Source organism: Centropristis striata, chromosome 6 (assembly GCF_030273125.1).
Source record: "Centropristis striata isolate RG_2023a ecotype Rhode Island chromosome 6, C.striata_1.0, whole genome shotgun sequence".
Lineage (NCBI taxonomy): Eukaryota > Metazoa > Chordata > Actinopteri > Perciformes > Serranidae > Centropristis > Centropristis striata.
The window spans coordinates 2,586,717-2,599,890 of NC_081522.1; the positions used below are offsets into that span (position 1 = coordinate 2,586,717).

The 13,174-nt window shown below is 37.5% G+C and overlaps 1 protein-coding gene across 1 annotated transcript in view; it reads left to right on the forward strand.

Moving 5' to 3' along the window:
• The window catches only part of hydin (HYDIN axonemal central pair apparatus protein), a 163,501-nt gene that overhangs the window by 39,140 nt on the left and 111,187 nt on the right, over window positions 1-13,174 (forward strand). Inside the window, exons 11-17 of the mRNA XM_059334390.1 lie at window positions 1,751-1,869; window positions 3,468-3,691; window positions 4,460-4,527; window positions 4,673-4,914; window positions 6,691-6,791; window positions 8,302-8,437; window positions 12,223-12,387. Coding sequence (XP_059190373.1) covers window positions 1,751-1,869; window positions 3,468-3,691; window positions 4,460-4,527; window positions 4,673-4,914; window positions 6,691-6,791; window positions 8,302-8,437; window positions 12,223-12,387 — 1,055 coding nt within the window. The remainder of the gene's footprint in view (window positions 1-1,750; window positions 1,870-3,467; window positions 3,692-4,459; window positions 4,528-4,672; window positions 4,915-6,690; window positions 6,792-8,301; window positions 8,438-12,222; window positions 12,388-13,174) is intronic.

Below are 13,174 nucleotides of genomic sequence, written 5' to 3' on the forward strand. Positions count from 1 at the left end.
GCTAGCCGACAGAGGCCCCTGTGCTATCTTTGTAACAGCAGCCTCTTCACGGCAAATGTCTTTAGCGGCAGGCAAGATCAATTCTTCACCAATAGTGAATGGCTTTTTAGCCTTAGCAATACGGTTAGCCACCAAGTATGATGCTCTCAGTGCATTTGCATTTACTGATGTGGTGGCCCTCAGTAATTTCTTCTGTCCCTCGTGTTCCTGTTTTTTTCTTTCAAAATAATCCAGGGGTTTGTCTTTTAATCCAGGGTGCCTGGTCTCCAAGTGGCGAAGCAGTTTTGAAGGCTTCTTTGCCTCATTAGCAAGCCGGTCGCCGCATATTATGCAGAGCGGGCTTGGTATGTGCGAATCACCTGCCGCGATAAATCTGTATTTCAAGTAGGACTCCTGGTATTGTCTGTTAAAAGCCTTCTTTTTCTTGGAAGTCATAGGCTCTTCTGTCTCTTCACTGAGCCTTTTCCCCTTCGCAAAGAAACTCTCCAAAGACATCTGTTTCTTACTCATTTTGCTAGTTTGTGGGTTAAATTTTTGCGCCCAGGTGACCGGGAATCCAGTCATTTTTTAAAATAAAAGGTTTTTCAAAAATAAAAGATTGTTCATACTCAGATAATAAATAAAATGGAAATGATTAATTATTTCTTGTGCGGCCCGGTACCAATTGATCCACGGACCAGTACCGGTCCGTGGCCCGGGGGTTGGGGACCACTGTGCTAAACGACACCATGTCATGGAATGGAATGTTACCAATGTGTATTAAGATTTACTTTTACAGCATTTTGAAAGTGACACTTAACACAAGTTGGCTTGTTTCTTGAACCCTAACATCCTTAGAACCAGAGGATAACTCTTTTCCTTTTTTTTTGCTCTTCAACACCTTGAAATTGATTGTTTTAACAACTCCAAGCAGACTGTTCACTCCTGCTGTAAATCAATAGCTTTAGCTTTCTCATAAAAGATTCTTCTTCCCTCAGTGGCTTGGTTAGACAGACATGTCTGGGTAAACCGTGTCTGTCTGTTTGGTTGTTGTCAGTAAACAAATGCTCCTTGCTTTCTCTTCTTATGTTCCATTCTCCTTCAGTGTATGACATCCACAATCAAACGTGGTTGAAGCACCACAAATGATCCCGTAAAACCGCCCTCATGCTTTACCCACTGGATGACTGATCACTATTTGATCTGATTTTCATATAAGACAATGCTGATGAGGCCCGAATGTATTCATCTCATCTCAGTGGTAGAAAAAGGTTGTTGGGAAATTTGCATGTGGCCGTCACGTGTGTCTTCCTAGCCGGAGGCCAGATTTACATTAATTTCCATGTTTTCTGAGGCAGGTGACGACCTGACCAGCCCAGGTCAATGTCAGCCGGCCTGGAGACTACAGTACCCTGATTCTTCACTCTGCAAGATGCTTCAGAAGCTTATTCAGCAAAACTCTTATGTCCTCTAATAAGTTCACAGAGAGAGTGAGAAGTAGAAAAAAGCTGCAGCAAAGTAAATGCTTAGCAAGTATTTTGATATTTTGTATTTGGACGTTTGAGCGTTTCATTCAGCACTTTAAACTGGAAACATGAAAGCAACTTTTCCAATTCACCTGCATATTATCACTTTGAGATACGTTCTCTCTAAACATTAAATTCTCACATTCCCCTATTCTAACCCTATAGTATGTTTTTTTTATTTTTCCTCTGTCTTTAACTTTGTTGTGAATATTTCCCTGTCTGTGTCTCTCTGTGTGTGCCCTTAGGCCGTGAATCAAGGTTGCCTCTCACAATAAGGGCTGAGGGCCTGGGACCTAATCTCCAGCTCGACTATGACCTGATGGACATGAAAAACGTATTCATTGGTGACAAAGACTGTTATAAAGTAAGAAAGGACAAGCCAGAGTGAACAGTTGTGTCCATTGTAATGTGATCAGCTTTATGTATACTGTTTGTTACACTGCAAAAAAGCCAACTTGTATTTTTTGGCCTAAAACAGTGATTTAATTTGGTAAAACTTGGAAATATAAATTATTGACATTTAGGGCAATAATGTAAGTTAGCACAACAAAGGAAGCCAGTTGTCTGCTCAAAAACAAGTTGGTGAGTTGTTGTTACTTATATCTTTAAGTTGGAGTTCACAACAAGGGACAATAGTTCTGATAACTCTTATTTCTTTGTTGTGAAATTCGGTCATTAGCGAAAGCTAGCGGCTAACTGATGCTAGCGGCTAACTGATGCTAGCAGTGCTGCTTGTTACAGCTACAAGAGTAGCCATTAGCGTATCAATGCTAACTCAAAATTGTGGTCACAACATTAGCTGACATTTCATAGTGGCGTTACAATCGTGCCAGAGAAATTCAGAGTTGAGCAAATTCAAAAACAAAACTTAAAATATTTAGTTTAATTGTCCAACTTAAAATTTTATCGAAGTTTGTTGCCTTGAGATTTTGAGTTCACCCAACTTTTCTTTTTTTTGCAGTGCAGGTGGCAGCGTTTAGGGTAGCCTCTGCCACCAGTATGGGTGAATGAGTAGTGTAAATCGCTTTGAATGGTCGCAAAGCTTCGAGAAAAGAGCTATATAAGTGCAGGACCATTAACCATACTGTAAGACTGTAGGTGTTCTGATTCAACTCTCAGGTTACTTGCAGCTGAATCTCCTGGTGTGATTCCACTTTGTTATATTTTAAGGTGTTAATTTCATTTGACCTTATAAACCAGCTATTCTCAACCTTGGGGTCGGGACCTCAATTGGGGTCGCGAGATGATTTCTGGGGGTCGCCAAATCATTTTGGAAGTCAGCTCTGTCTGTCTTTTTTTTGGTCATTTTGTGGTTTTTTTTGTCATTTTGTGTGTTATTTGGTCATTTTGTGTCTTTTTTTGTGTCTTTTTTGATCATTTGTGGTCAATTTGTGTATTTTTTGGTCATTTTGTGTCTTTTTTTGATCATTTTATAGTCATTTTGTGTCTTTTTTGGTCATTTTGTGTCTTTTTTGATCATTTTGTGGTCAATTTGTGTCTTTTTTGGTCATTTTGTTTCCTTTTTTTGGTGATCTGAACTGTGTGTGTGAGATTCTGTTGAGTGAGCAGGGGTACGGACAATATGCATGTTAAATTGGGGGTCGCGACTCAAAAAGGTTGAGAACTACTGTTATAAACAAAGCATATTCAAGACTTAATACTTAATATTTGCATTTTTGCATCTTCCATCTTTATCAATAACCAAATAGATGAGTTGTAAGTATGAACAATGTCTGAGGGTCCCATTTGATTTTTACATCATCCTGTAATAAAGTCTTCTCATAGTCTCCAAGAGCCCAATTTTCACTGTTAATGTTCTATTAAATCTGACCTCAAGTGGATAATGTAATTAAACATTAATGCCTATTATTTATATGCATATTACTTGATTATTGACAGTAAGGCCCATTCAAGAAAAACACACCTTGAGTGTTGAATCGGTGGATCCTTCATTTTGTCCAGGTGCAGCTGGACAACAGAGGACTGATTGATGCCCCTTTCAGGCTGTCATGTCCTGACACCACTTTCGGCCGCTGTTTCTCCTTCAGTCCTGAGGAAGGTGTTGTTCCCTCCGGGGCCTGCCAGATTGTAGAAGTCACCTTCCACAGTCGCATCTTGGGAACTTTCTCTGAAGACTTGCTGCTAACTGTCACAGGACAGCCTCAACCACTTACTGTGACTTTCAGGTGAAGTTAGACAATTCAGTCGCTCAGATTGTGACAGAATATTTAATTGTAGCCAAGAATATACACTACTGGTCAAAAGTTTAAGAACACACCAACTTTTCCAGAATTTAATTGAAAATGATGCAGTTTAATGTCTCAGTGTACTCTGAAATGAATGCACATTTAAAATTCTTTATTGAGCATGAGTGTTTTGAAAATAAAAAAAAAGATTCAAAATCACATTTTATGTTGAACTGAAGGACTAAAAAAAGACACAAAATGACCAAAAAAAGACACAAAATGACAAAAAAGACACCAAAAGACACAAAATGACCAAAAAAAGATACAAAATGACAAAAAAGACACCAAAAGACAAAATGACTAAAAAAAAGACACAAAATGACCAAAAAAAGACACAAAATGACTTACAAAGACATGAAAAGAATTAAAAAATGGACAAAATAGCCCAAGACTCCATAGAGTTAAGTTGTTAACCCATTTCTTGTTCCCTGAAAAAGGCCTACTTGTATAATTCTGAAATGTACATTATTTTCCAGTTTTGGTTAAGCTTACCTTTTTTTATTTACCTCTGGCAGTTCACCACTTACCTTTGTACCCTTTCAAGCTGTTCATTTGACTTGAACTGCTTGAATTTCAATAAAAAATGGAAAAATCGGGGTGTTCGAAAACTTTTGACCGGTAGTGTATACAACATCAGCCTTAAAAAATGTGGCAGTGTTGCTAATCAAAGGTTTTCTCACAATTCATGTTTTTGTCTTCTTATTTCAGGGGTTGTGTCATTGGTCCCACATTCCACTTCAATGTTTTAGACCTCAATTTTGGAGATGTAGCCTTTGGTAAGTTGCAACATGTTTCTACTTAACAAAACAAAGTTGCTATATAAGATATATTATACTCCACAGAATGAAAGTATTCAAAAAGTCCTCCACTTCAGTCTCATTTTCGCCTTTCTTCCATCTTCCCTTCCATTCCTCTGTGCAGGTTTCCCACAAACATTGTCTTGTACCCTTAACAACACCTCCTTCGTGCCTATGAACTTTGCCCTGCGTGTCCTGGTAGATGGATTGGGGTCTCCCAGTGTTACTAGTGCCAAACAGGTATCCGAGGTGACCAGGAAGAATTGGAAGGGCAGTGCTGCCAGAGGCCTTCATGCACGGCCTGTGGAGTTCACCGTCACACCTGCTGCAGGCTCCGTGCCTGCCATGTCAGATGTCTCGATTAAGGTAAAGTAGATTAACAAATGGAGGAGGGAACACATTTAAATGTATTTATTTTCAAATTGACTTGATGCCCTAGGACAGGGGTGTCAAACTCTGGCCCGCGGGCCAAATTTTAACCTGTTGAAAAAGTTTATTTTGATATTTACATCAGAAGGATGCAAATAGAAAAGAGGCATACGATTTTTATTTAATTTTTATTTAATAAATTAATGACATTGATGTGTTTTTTATTTGAAATTTGATTTTGCATGTCTGCACTATTTAGTTATATATTGTATGTTTATAAGCGTTGCTGGTTCCATATTTAATGTTAAAAGCAAAACATGTTTGGTATATATTAAAAGGTTTATTTGTTCAATGTTGGCCCGCGATTTTATTCAAGTTTTAAATTTTGGCCCATTGTGTATTTGAGTTTGACACCCCTGCCCTAGGATCATGTTACAAGTCGTTGTAAAGATGTTTGCCAAAATTGTAATAGACAGTATTTTTTTATTGATGCCTATATGTTTTTAGACATGAAATAGTTAAAGTTAAAATATAAATATTACATGTATACATACTAAAGAAATTAAGGGAGACAGGTGTTCAGAACTTGCAAATAAATGAACTGAATAAATGTGAACATTAACAGGAATGCTCAAGTGTGTATATGAAAGTATATGTATGTGAAAAGTAATACATATACATACTATATACAGTTGTAAAAAGATGTTAACACAGAGATAAAGTGACAGTGTCAAAGTGATGGGCTCAAGAGTTCAGAAGTCTTTTGGCCTGTGGGATGAAGCTGTCCCTGACTCTGGTGGTGTGGGGACGGGACACTGCAGTATCGTCTGCTGGACAGCAGCAGCAGGCAGAATAATTTGTGACTGGAGTGGTCGGGGTCTTGGGACTTGCTACTGTGTAGAAGAGTCTGCTAGTCAGTGGTGATATTATCCTCTGCTTGGCATATTCAGTCTTTTGCCCACCATAGTCAGTTTCACCATAATTGACTGAATAAAGGGTAGATCACACAGATAATTATTTATCTGTGTCTCAAGACTGACCAGATAAGTGCCGATTTATCAGCTATCAGATTTTGATATACAGCTATTATTATACTTATACTTATTATTATTATTATTATTATTATGATTATTATTATTATTATATGTTATATAATACTGTACTATTATTATTTACTGTCTTGTCACAATGACATTATTACCATCATATCATCAGTACAATTACCATCATCTTGCCACTGTACCATACCTACCAACTGGTCAGTGTTTTATTTTTTATTTTTTTTATTTATTCTACCTCAGTATTTTATTCTGTTGTATTTTATTGTACTTAAATACCGGACTGACAACCTATCTATCTATCTATCTATCTATCTATCTATCTATCTATCTATCTATCTATCTATCTATCTATCTATCTATCTATCTATCTATCTATCCATCCATCCATCCATCCATCTATCCATCTATCTATCTATCTATCTATCTATCTATCTATCTATCTATCTATCTATCTATCTATCTATCTATCTATCTATCTATCTATCTATCTATCTATCTATCTATCTATCTATCTATCTATCTATCTATCTATGTTTACCTGTTTACCTGTTTGTAGTATTTATGCAAAGCTAACAGTCTCCTAGCTTCATATTTATGACATGAATAAACAGACACAAGATGATCTGTTGATCTTCCCAAAATCTCAAACTATTCCTTTTATAGGTGAAATTTGGATTGTAAATCTCTCTCAAGCTATGTATTCTATCTACAGGTGACGCTGTGCTCCAACACAGTGAAAGGATACAGGGTGGCGCTGGTGGTGGATGTTGAAGGTGTTGGCAAGGAGATCATGGGTCTGCCTATCAATGCCAGGTGAGACACATTCACACACACATGTGAACTTACACACACTGAAACATCATGTTAGCTAGTTAGCTTTGTGGTGTTTCGCAAGTCCAAGCAAAATACTGATAGTAATAGTCTAGACGGATTTCAGAATAAAGGCCTTCTATAAGAAGTGAGGAGCATTTATGGATACAAGTCAGGAACCGGCCTACCTTACATATCTCACGGGTGCTGAGTCCAAAAAAAATGGTTCCCAAATGAAATTTTGAGTTTTTGACCTTCTCATTTGTATCAAATGGTCGCCCATCTTGCACAGTCATTGGACCATTTCCCCTTAGTTTTTTTGTAAGTAGGCAATCAAGATGAGGAAATTAAGTTTCTGGATCTATAGTCTGGGGTCAGAGCAAGAATATAGTGGAGGCTCAGTGTCTTTTTATGCATATATATATATATATATATATATATATATATATATATATATATATATATATATGCAAAACACCAACTGGAACATTTAAAAGTGATATTGATTTAATATTTATGTCGGCCTTAAAAAATGACACAAATAATGCTTAATTTCACCTTAAAAGTTGGTATTTTATATATTATATATTATATTATATATATATATTATTATTATATATATATATTATATATATATATATATATATATATATATATATATATATATCTATAAAAGACACTGATCCTCCACTATATCCTTGCTCTGACCCTAGAATATAGATCTAGAAACTTAATTTCCTCGTCTTTGATTGCCTACTTACAAAAAAACTTGTAAGTAGACAACTGAGCAAGATGGGCAATTTGGCGGCCATTTTGATATGCAAATGACAAGGTCAAAAACTCCAAATTTCGCTTGGGAACCATTTTTTTTTGGATTCAGCACCCTTGAAATAAGTAAAGTAGGCCGGTTCCTGACTTGTACCCATAAATGCTCCTCACTTTCACTTTTTGGACAATTCCATCTAGACTATAAGGTTTAACGTACACATTATTGAGTCAGATGTCCTGTTTTTCCCTTCTCTCATAGCAGTGTTTAATCCTCTCTATTTTAAGAAGAAACTTCATGAATAGAAATTAATTACCATCCCTTCTTCTAAAACAACTATGTCACAAGATGCCATAAAGCCGCAGAGGTTCAACTTGCTTTTCTAGAAGTAGCTTCTATCTGGCACTGACCTCTGCTGTGCTTCTGGCTTTCGCTGATGCTTTGACAAGCTGCGAATGTGTTCCATTGAACTTCCATACAGGTGTCGACAAATCAGTGGAGTGTGTGTTAAATATTCAGAGCCTCATTTGCATAATAATACATTGGAATGTCACCTGCACCATCACTCAGAATAGGGGAATGGTAATCTGACTTCCTCTCTGCAATCACTGTCATTGTAAATTTATGAATCAGTTCTAATTAACAGACCACAGTTTTGGCATGATGTCATGCAATTATTGTTGTGATTCATAAATAAGCCTCAGATCTTTTTTTCTCCTCTCTTTGTTTATTTCTCTTTGTTGATAGATGTGTTGTTCCTGATATTGTGGTGGAGACTCCAGTGTTGGACTTTCAAAAATGTTTCCTTGATCACCGATATGAAGAGCGAGTGTGGCTGACCAACACCAGCACCTTGCCTGCCTGCTATGGCCTGCTCGATCAGGTAGAGAACTAGATCAATTCAGTCAATTGTTTATTTATGTGTTTATATTATATTATATTATATGTGGCACAATAGTAAAATTAACAAGCACAAAACCTGCAAGGCCAGCACACACATAGGCACATTTCCAGCTAAATACAGCAACATTTATTTGGTAGAGGTGAGTTACATGATGAAAATATAACGCCTTAAAAGAATAGTCCAACATTTTGGAAAAAAAAGATGTATTGCTTCCTTGCCGAGAGTTAGGTGAGAAGAATGCTACCACTCAGATGAAACTACAGACAGCAGCTGGTGTTAGAAAAATTGCATGAGGAATCCTTGAAAATTTAATAATCTGTCACCAACAGGAAAAAACCTCACCATTTTTCTGCGCAGTTCGTTGATGGGAAATGAAGAGCTGGAGACGTCCAAGTTCTCAGTTTAACAAAAGTTTATTACAATACGTCAAAAAATGTGCACTTTACAGAGATTCTCCGGGTTCAAAAACTCATGTCCCTGAATACAAACAGACGGGTTTCAGTTCTTGAAGTCTGAACCACGTCTCTCTCCCTGAACCCATTAAAATACTAACATTTGTTTACACAACATGCTGGTCGATTTCCTCCAGGAAGTTGCGCCTTCTTGATCGCTGATTCACCAGTTTTAATCATTTACATTTACATTTACATTTAGTCATTTAGCAGACGCTTTTATCCAAAGCGACTTACAGGAAGAGTAAAAAGCAAACAATCAAGGTATAGTGCAATAAGAGCTATTAGTGCTAGTGACAATTCTTTGAGGAGTAGACTTATCATGTGGTCTAGGAGAGAAGATGCTCTCTGAAGAGCTGGGTCTTCAGGAGTTTTTTAAAGGTAGAGAGGGACGCCCCTGCTCTGGTAGGAACTGGTAGTGTGTTCCACCAGCGGGGAACAAGAAGTGCAAAGAGTCTGGATTGCCTTGGACCAACGGGGGGCAGAGCCAGGCGCCGTTCATTGGAAGAGCGCAGCGGTCGTGAGGTAGCATATGTCTGAATCAGGGCGTTCAGGTAGGTAGGAGCAGTACCGGAGACAACTTTGTAGGCCAGCATTAGAGATTTGAATTTGATGCGGGCTGCAACAGGTAGCCAGTGGAGCTCAATGAGCAGCGGAGTGACATGTGACCTTTTTGGCTGGTTGTAGACCAGACGCGCCGCCGCGTTCTGGATCATCTGAAGCGGTTTTACTGAGCAGGCTGGCAGGCCTGTCAGGAGGGCATTACAGTAGTCAAGTTTTGAGATGACAACAGCCTGTGTCAGGAGTTGAGTGGCATGTCCACTAATCAATACAAAACGACACGTCATGCCACCTGGACATACGATCTTGCTGCCCCGGACAAGGCCATCCTGACCTGGCTTCTTCTCCAGAACATTCAACAAAAACCTCCTGCCTTGTTATGTCTTACAGAGATATCATGTCTGTCAGAGCCAAAGGATTTTCACTGTCTCACATAGATTCTAAAAGTATAAAAAATATGGAACAGACAATGAAATATATGTAGTCAAAGTTTCTAAACCAAAATTAACACACAAACATAATAATTGTATCAAAATCATATTGTCTGATTTAATATAAATGCATAGAGAGAGATGTTACACTCAAGGTTTGACCTTTGATGGTGCCCTGCGTCACGCACAGAGACAGACACAGGGACAGACACCAGGGAGTCAAACAGAGAAGCAGAAATCAAGCATAAAATCATTTACCAATATAGAAAATCATCAATTATTTTAACACTGGTTATCTTAGCTTAGTATGAAGACTGGAAACACAGAGAACAGCCACCCTGGGTGTGTCCAAAAGTCTCCTTATGAGCACCTCTAAAGATAACTAATTAACATGTCTTTATACATTTATTGTTAAAGTAGTAACCTTTGACCATATCAACTTGATTTGATGTCAGATTGCTAAAGCCTATCTTATCGTATTATCTTTTTGCTGAACTGTAAAATATATTTTTGCTTTGGAACAAGGAGTGTACAGGTTGACCCACATCACTTACATTGAAAGTGCATTAGAAATGAATCTTCCAATGGGGAGTATGAACAAAGGGAATAATTACAGCGAGAAAAATCTGCTTCAATGCCCATCTGACTGTGTGATAATCTAAGCTAACCGCCTCCTGGCTCTCCTCGGGAATAATGCTTAATGTACATAAATGTATTTCCCAAAATGTTGAAGTATTGCTTTAATGTATGCAACTATATGCAATTTTGACTGAACATGTTTGAGACAAAATGAATTAAGATTATAAATAGAGTCAAAATGATCAGTGGCTGACTAGAAGCTGGAGTATCAGCTTAATGCACTGCCAATACAGCTTGTTTGTACCAGTACAAGTAGTACATTTTCTGAAAATGATGAAGGTTTCTCAGTGGTGCATGAAGTAAAAAATGTTTGATTTCTGTGTGTAACATTACCTGGATTTTGTATTGTGGGATCCATAAAGCATATGCAGCATAGACCAGCTATTCTCAACCTTGGGGTCCCGACCCCAGTTGGGGTCACGAGATGATTTCTGGGGGTCGCCAAATCATTTTGGAAGTCAGCTCTGTCTCCACTGTGTTAAAGTGTTTTTGTCTTTTTGGTCATTTTGTGTCTTTTTTTTGGTCATTTTGTGTCTTTTTTTAAGTCATTTTGTGTCTTTTTGGGCATTTTTTTCCCTTTTTTGGTCATTTTGTGTCTTTTTTAGTAATTTTGTGTCCTTTTTTGGTCATTTTGTGTCTTTTTTGGTCATTTTGTGTCTTTTTTTAAGTCATTTTGTGTCTTTTTGGGCATTTTGTTTCCTTTTTTGGTCATTTTGAGTCTTTTTTTAGTGATTTTGTGTCCTTTTTTGGTCATTTTGTGTCTTTTTTGGTCATTTTGTGTCTTTTTTTAAGTCATTTTGTGTCTTTTTGGGCATTTTGTTTCCTTTTTTGGTCATTTTGGGTCTTTTTTTAGTGATTTTGTGTCCTTTTTTGGTCATTTTGTGTCTTTTTTGGTCATTTTGTGTCTTTTTTTAAGTCATTTTGTGTCTTTTTGGGCATTTTGTTTCCTTTTTTGGTCATTTTGGGTATTTTTTTGTAATTTTGTGTCTTTTTTTGGTCATTTTGTTTCTTTTTTGGGTGATCTGAACTGTGCGTGTGAGATTCTGTTCAGTGAGCGGGGGTCACGGACAACATGCATGTTAAATTGGGGGTCGCCACTCAAAAAGGTTGAGAACTACTGGCATAGACTACCACCCAGCCAGCTAACTTCCAGTTTAGTCCTGCACTAACTTGATCTTTTTGGGCTTCATGCCATCATGTGACACATTTCGGACACTATGTCACATTGAGCAGCAATTTTCCTGCTGTACTTGAGCAGTTTGGTCAACCCAACTTGCTCACTCACTGCAGTTCTTGACAGCTTAGCTACTTATTCTGGCTCTCTGATTGGTTACTCAGGATATCAGTCTGCGGTACTGTAAGTCCAAAACCTTGTCAGGCAGGAAGGGTGGAGAAACCTTTGTCCACAGTGTAATTACCATAGAAGTGACTCTCACTGCCAGAGGGGGGAGATGAAAGTTTCACTCTCCAGCTTTAATAGCTCCATGAAAGTGAGAATACTGGTAAAAATGGCCGACTTTTAAATCACTGTCTGTCAGCTGTCCACTTGTGCTATGACAAAAGGAAGTAGATTTCTCCCAAAACCATTTATCTCTTTGTTGAGAATCTATATGTACAATAGATGTTGGGTCTCTTTGCTTTCATTACTTAACATATTTTCTGTCTGTGTCATCTTTTTCAGGAATATGAGGAGAGTCCGTCACTGCTTTTTGGGAGTTCCTCACCCAGAGGAGTGATCCTTCCTCAAAGTTCACAAGAGCTTCCTGTGTTTCTGATAGCTAAGGCTGTTGGAAGGCAGCAGCACACTCTACGCATTGCTGTGTTCGGCAGCATCCAGCCACCCCTGGTCAGTGGAAGTCTGTGTGTGTGTGTGTGTGTGTGCTCCTGAGAGTGAACATCTGAATATACACTACCGGTCAAAAGTTTTAGAACACCCCAATTTTTCCATTTTTTTATTGAAATTCAAGCAGTTCAAGTCAAATGAACAGCTTGAAAGGGTACAAAGGTAAGTGGTGAACTGCCAGAGGTAAATAAAAAAAGGTAAGCTTAACCAAAACTAAAAAATAATGTACATTTCAGAATTATACAAGAAGGCCTTTTTCAGGGAACAAGAAATGGGTTAACAACTTAACTCTATGGAGTCTTGGGCTATTTTGTCCATTTTTGAATTCTTTTCATGTCTTTGTAAGTCATTTTGTGTCTTTTTTTGGTAATTTTGTGTCTTTTTTTAGTCATTTTGTGTCTTTTTTGGTCATTTTGTGTCTTTTTTAAGTCATTTTGTGTCTTTTTTTGTGTCTTTTTTGTCATTTTGTGTCTTTTTTTTGTCATTTTGTGTCTTTTTTTAGTCCTTTAGTCCAACATAAAATGTGATTTTGAATCTTTTTTTTTACTTTCAAAACACTATCATTGTCAATAAAGAATTTTAAATGTTGCAAATGTGCATTAATTTCAGAGTACACTGAGACATTAAACTGCATCATTTTCAATTAAATTCTGGAAAAGTTGGTGTGTTATAAAACTTTTGACCAGTAGTGTATATATTTCTTGTCTAAATTCAGACATACAGTATACAGTAAATGCCATATAGGAAAGTATGTATCATCTACTGTCCTCTAATCTGCATCTGTTTTGTT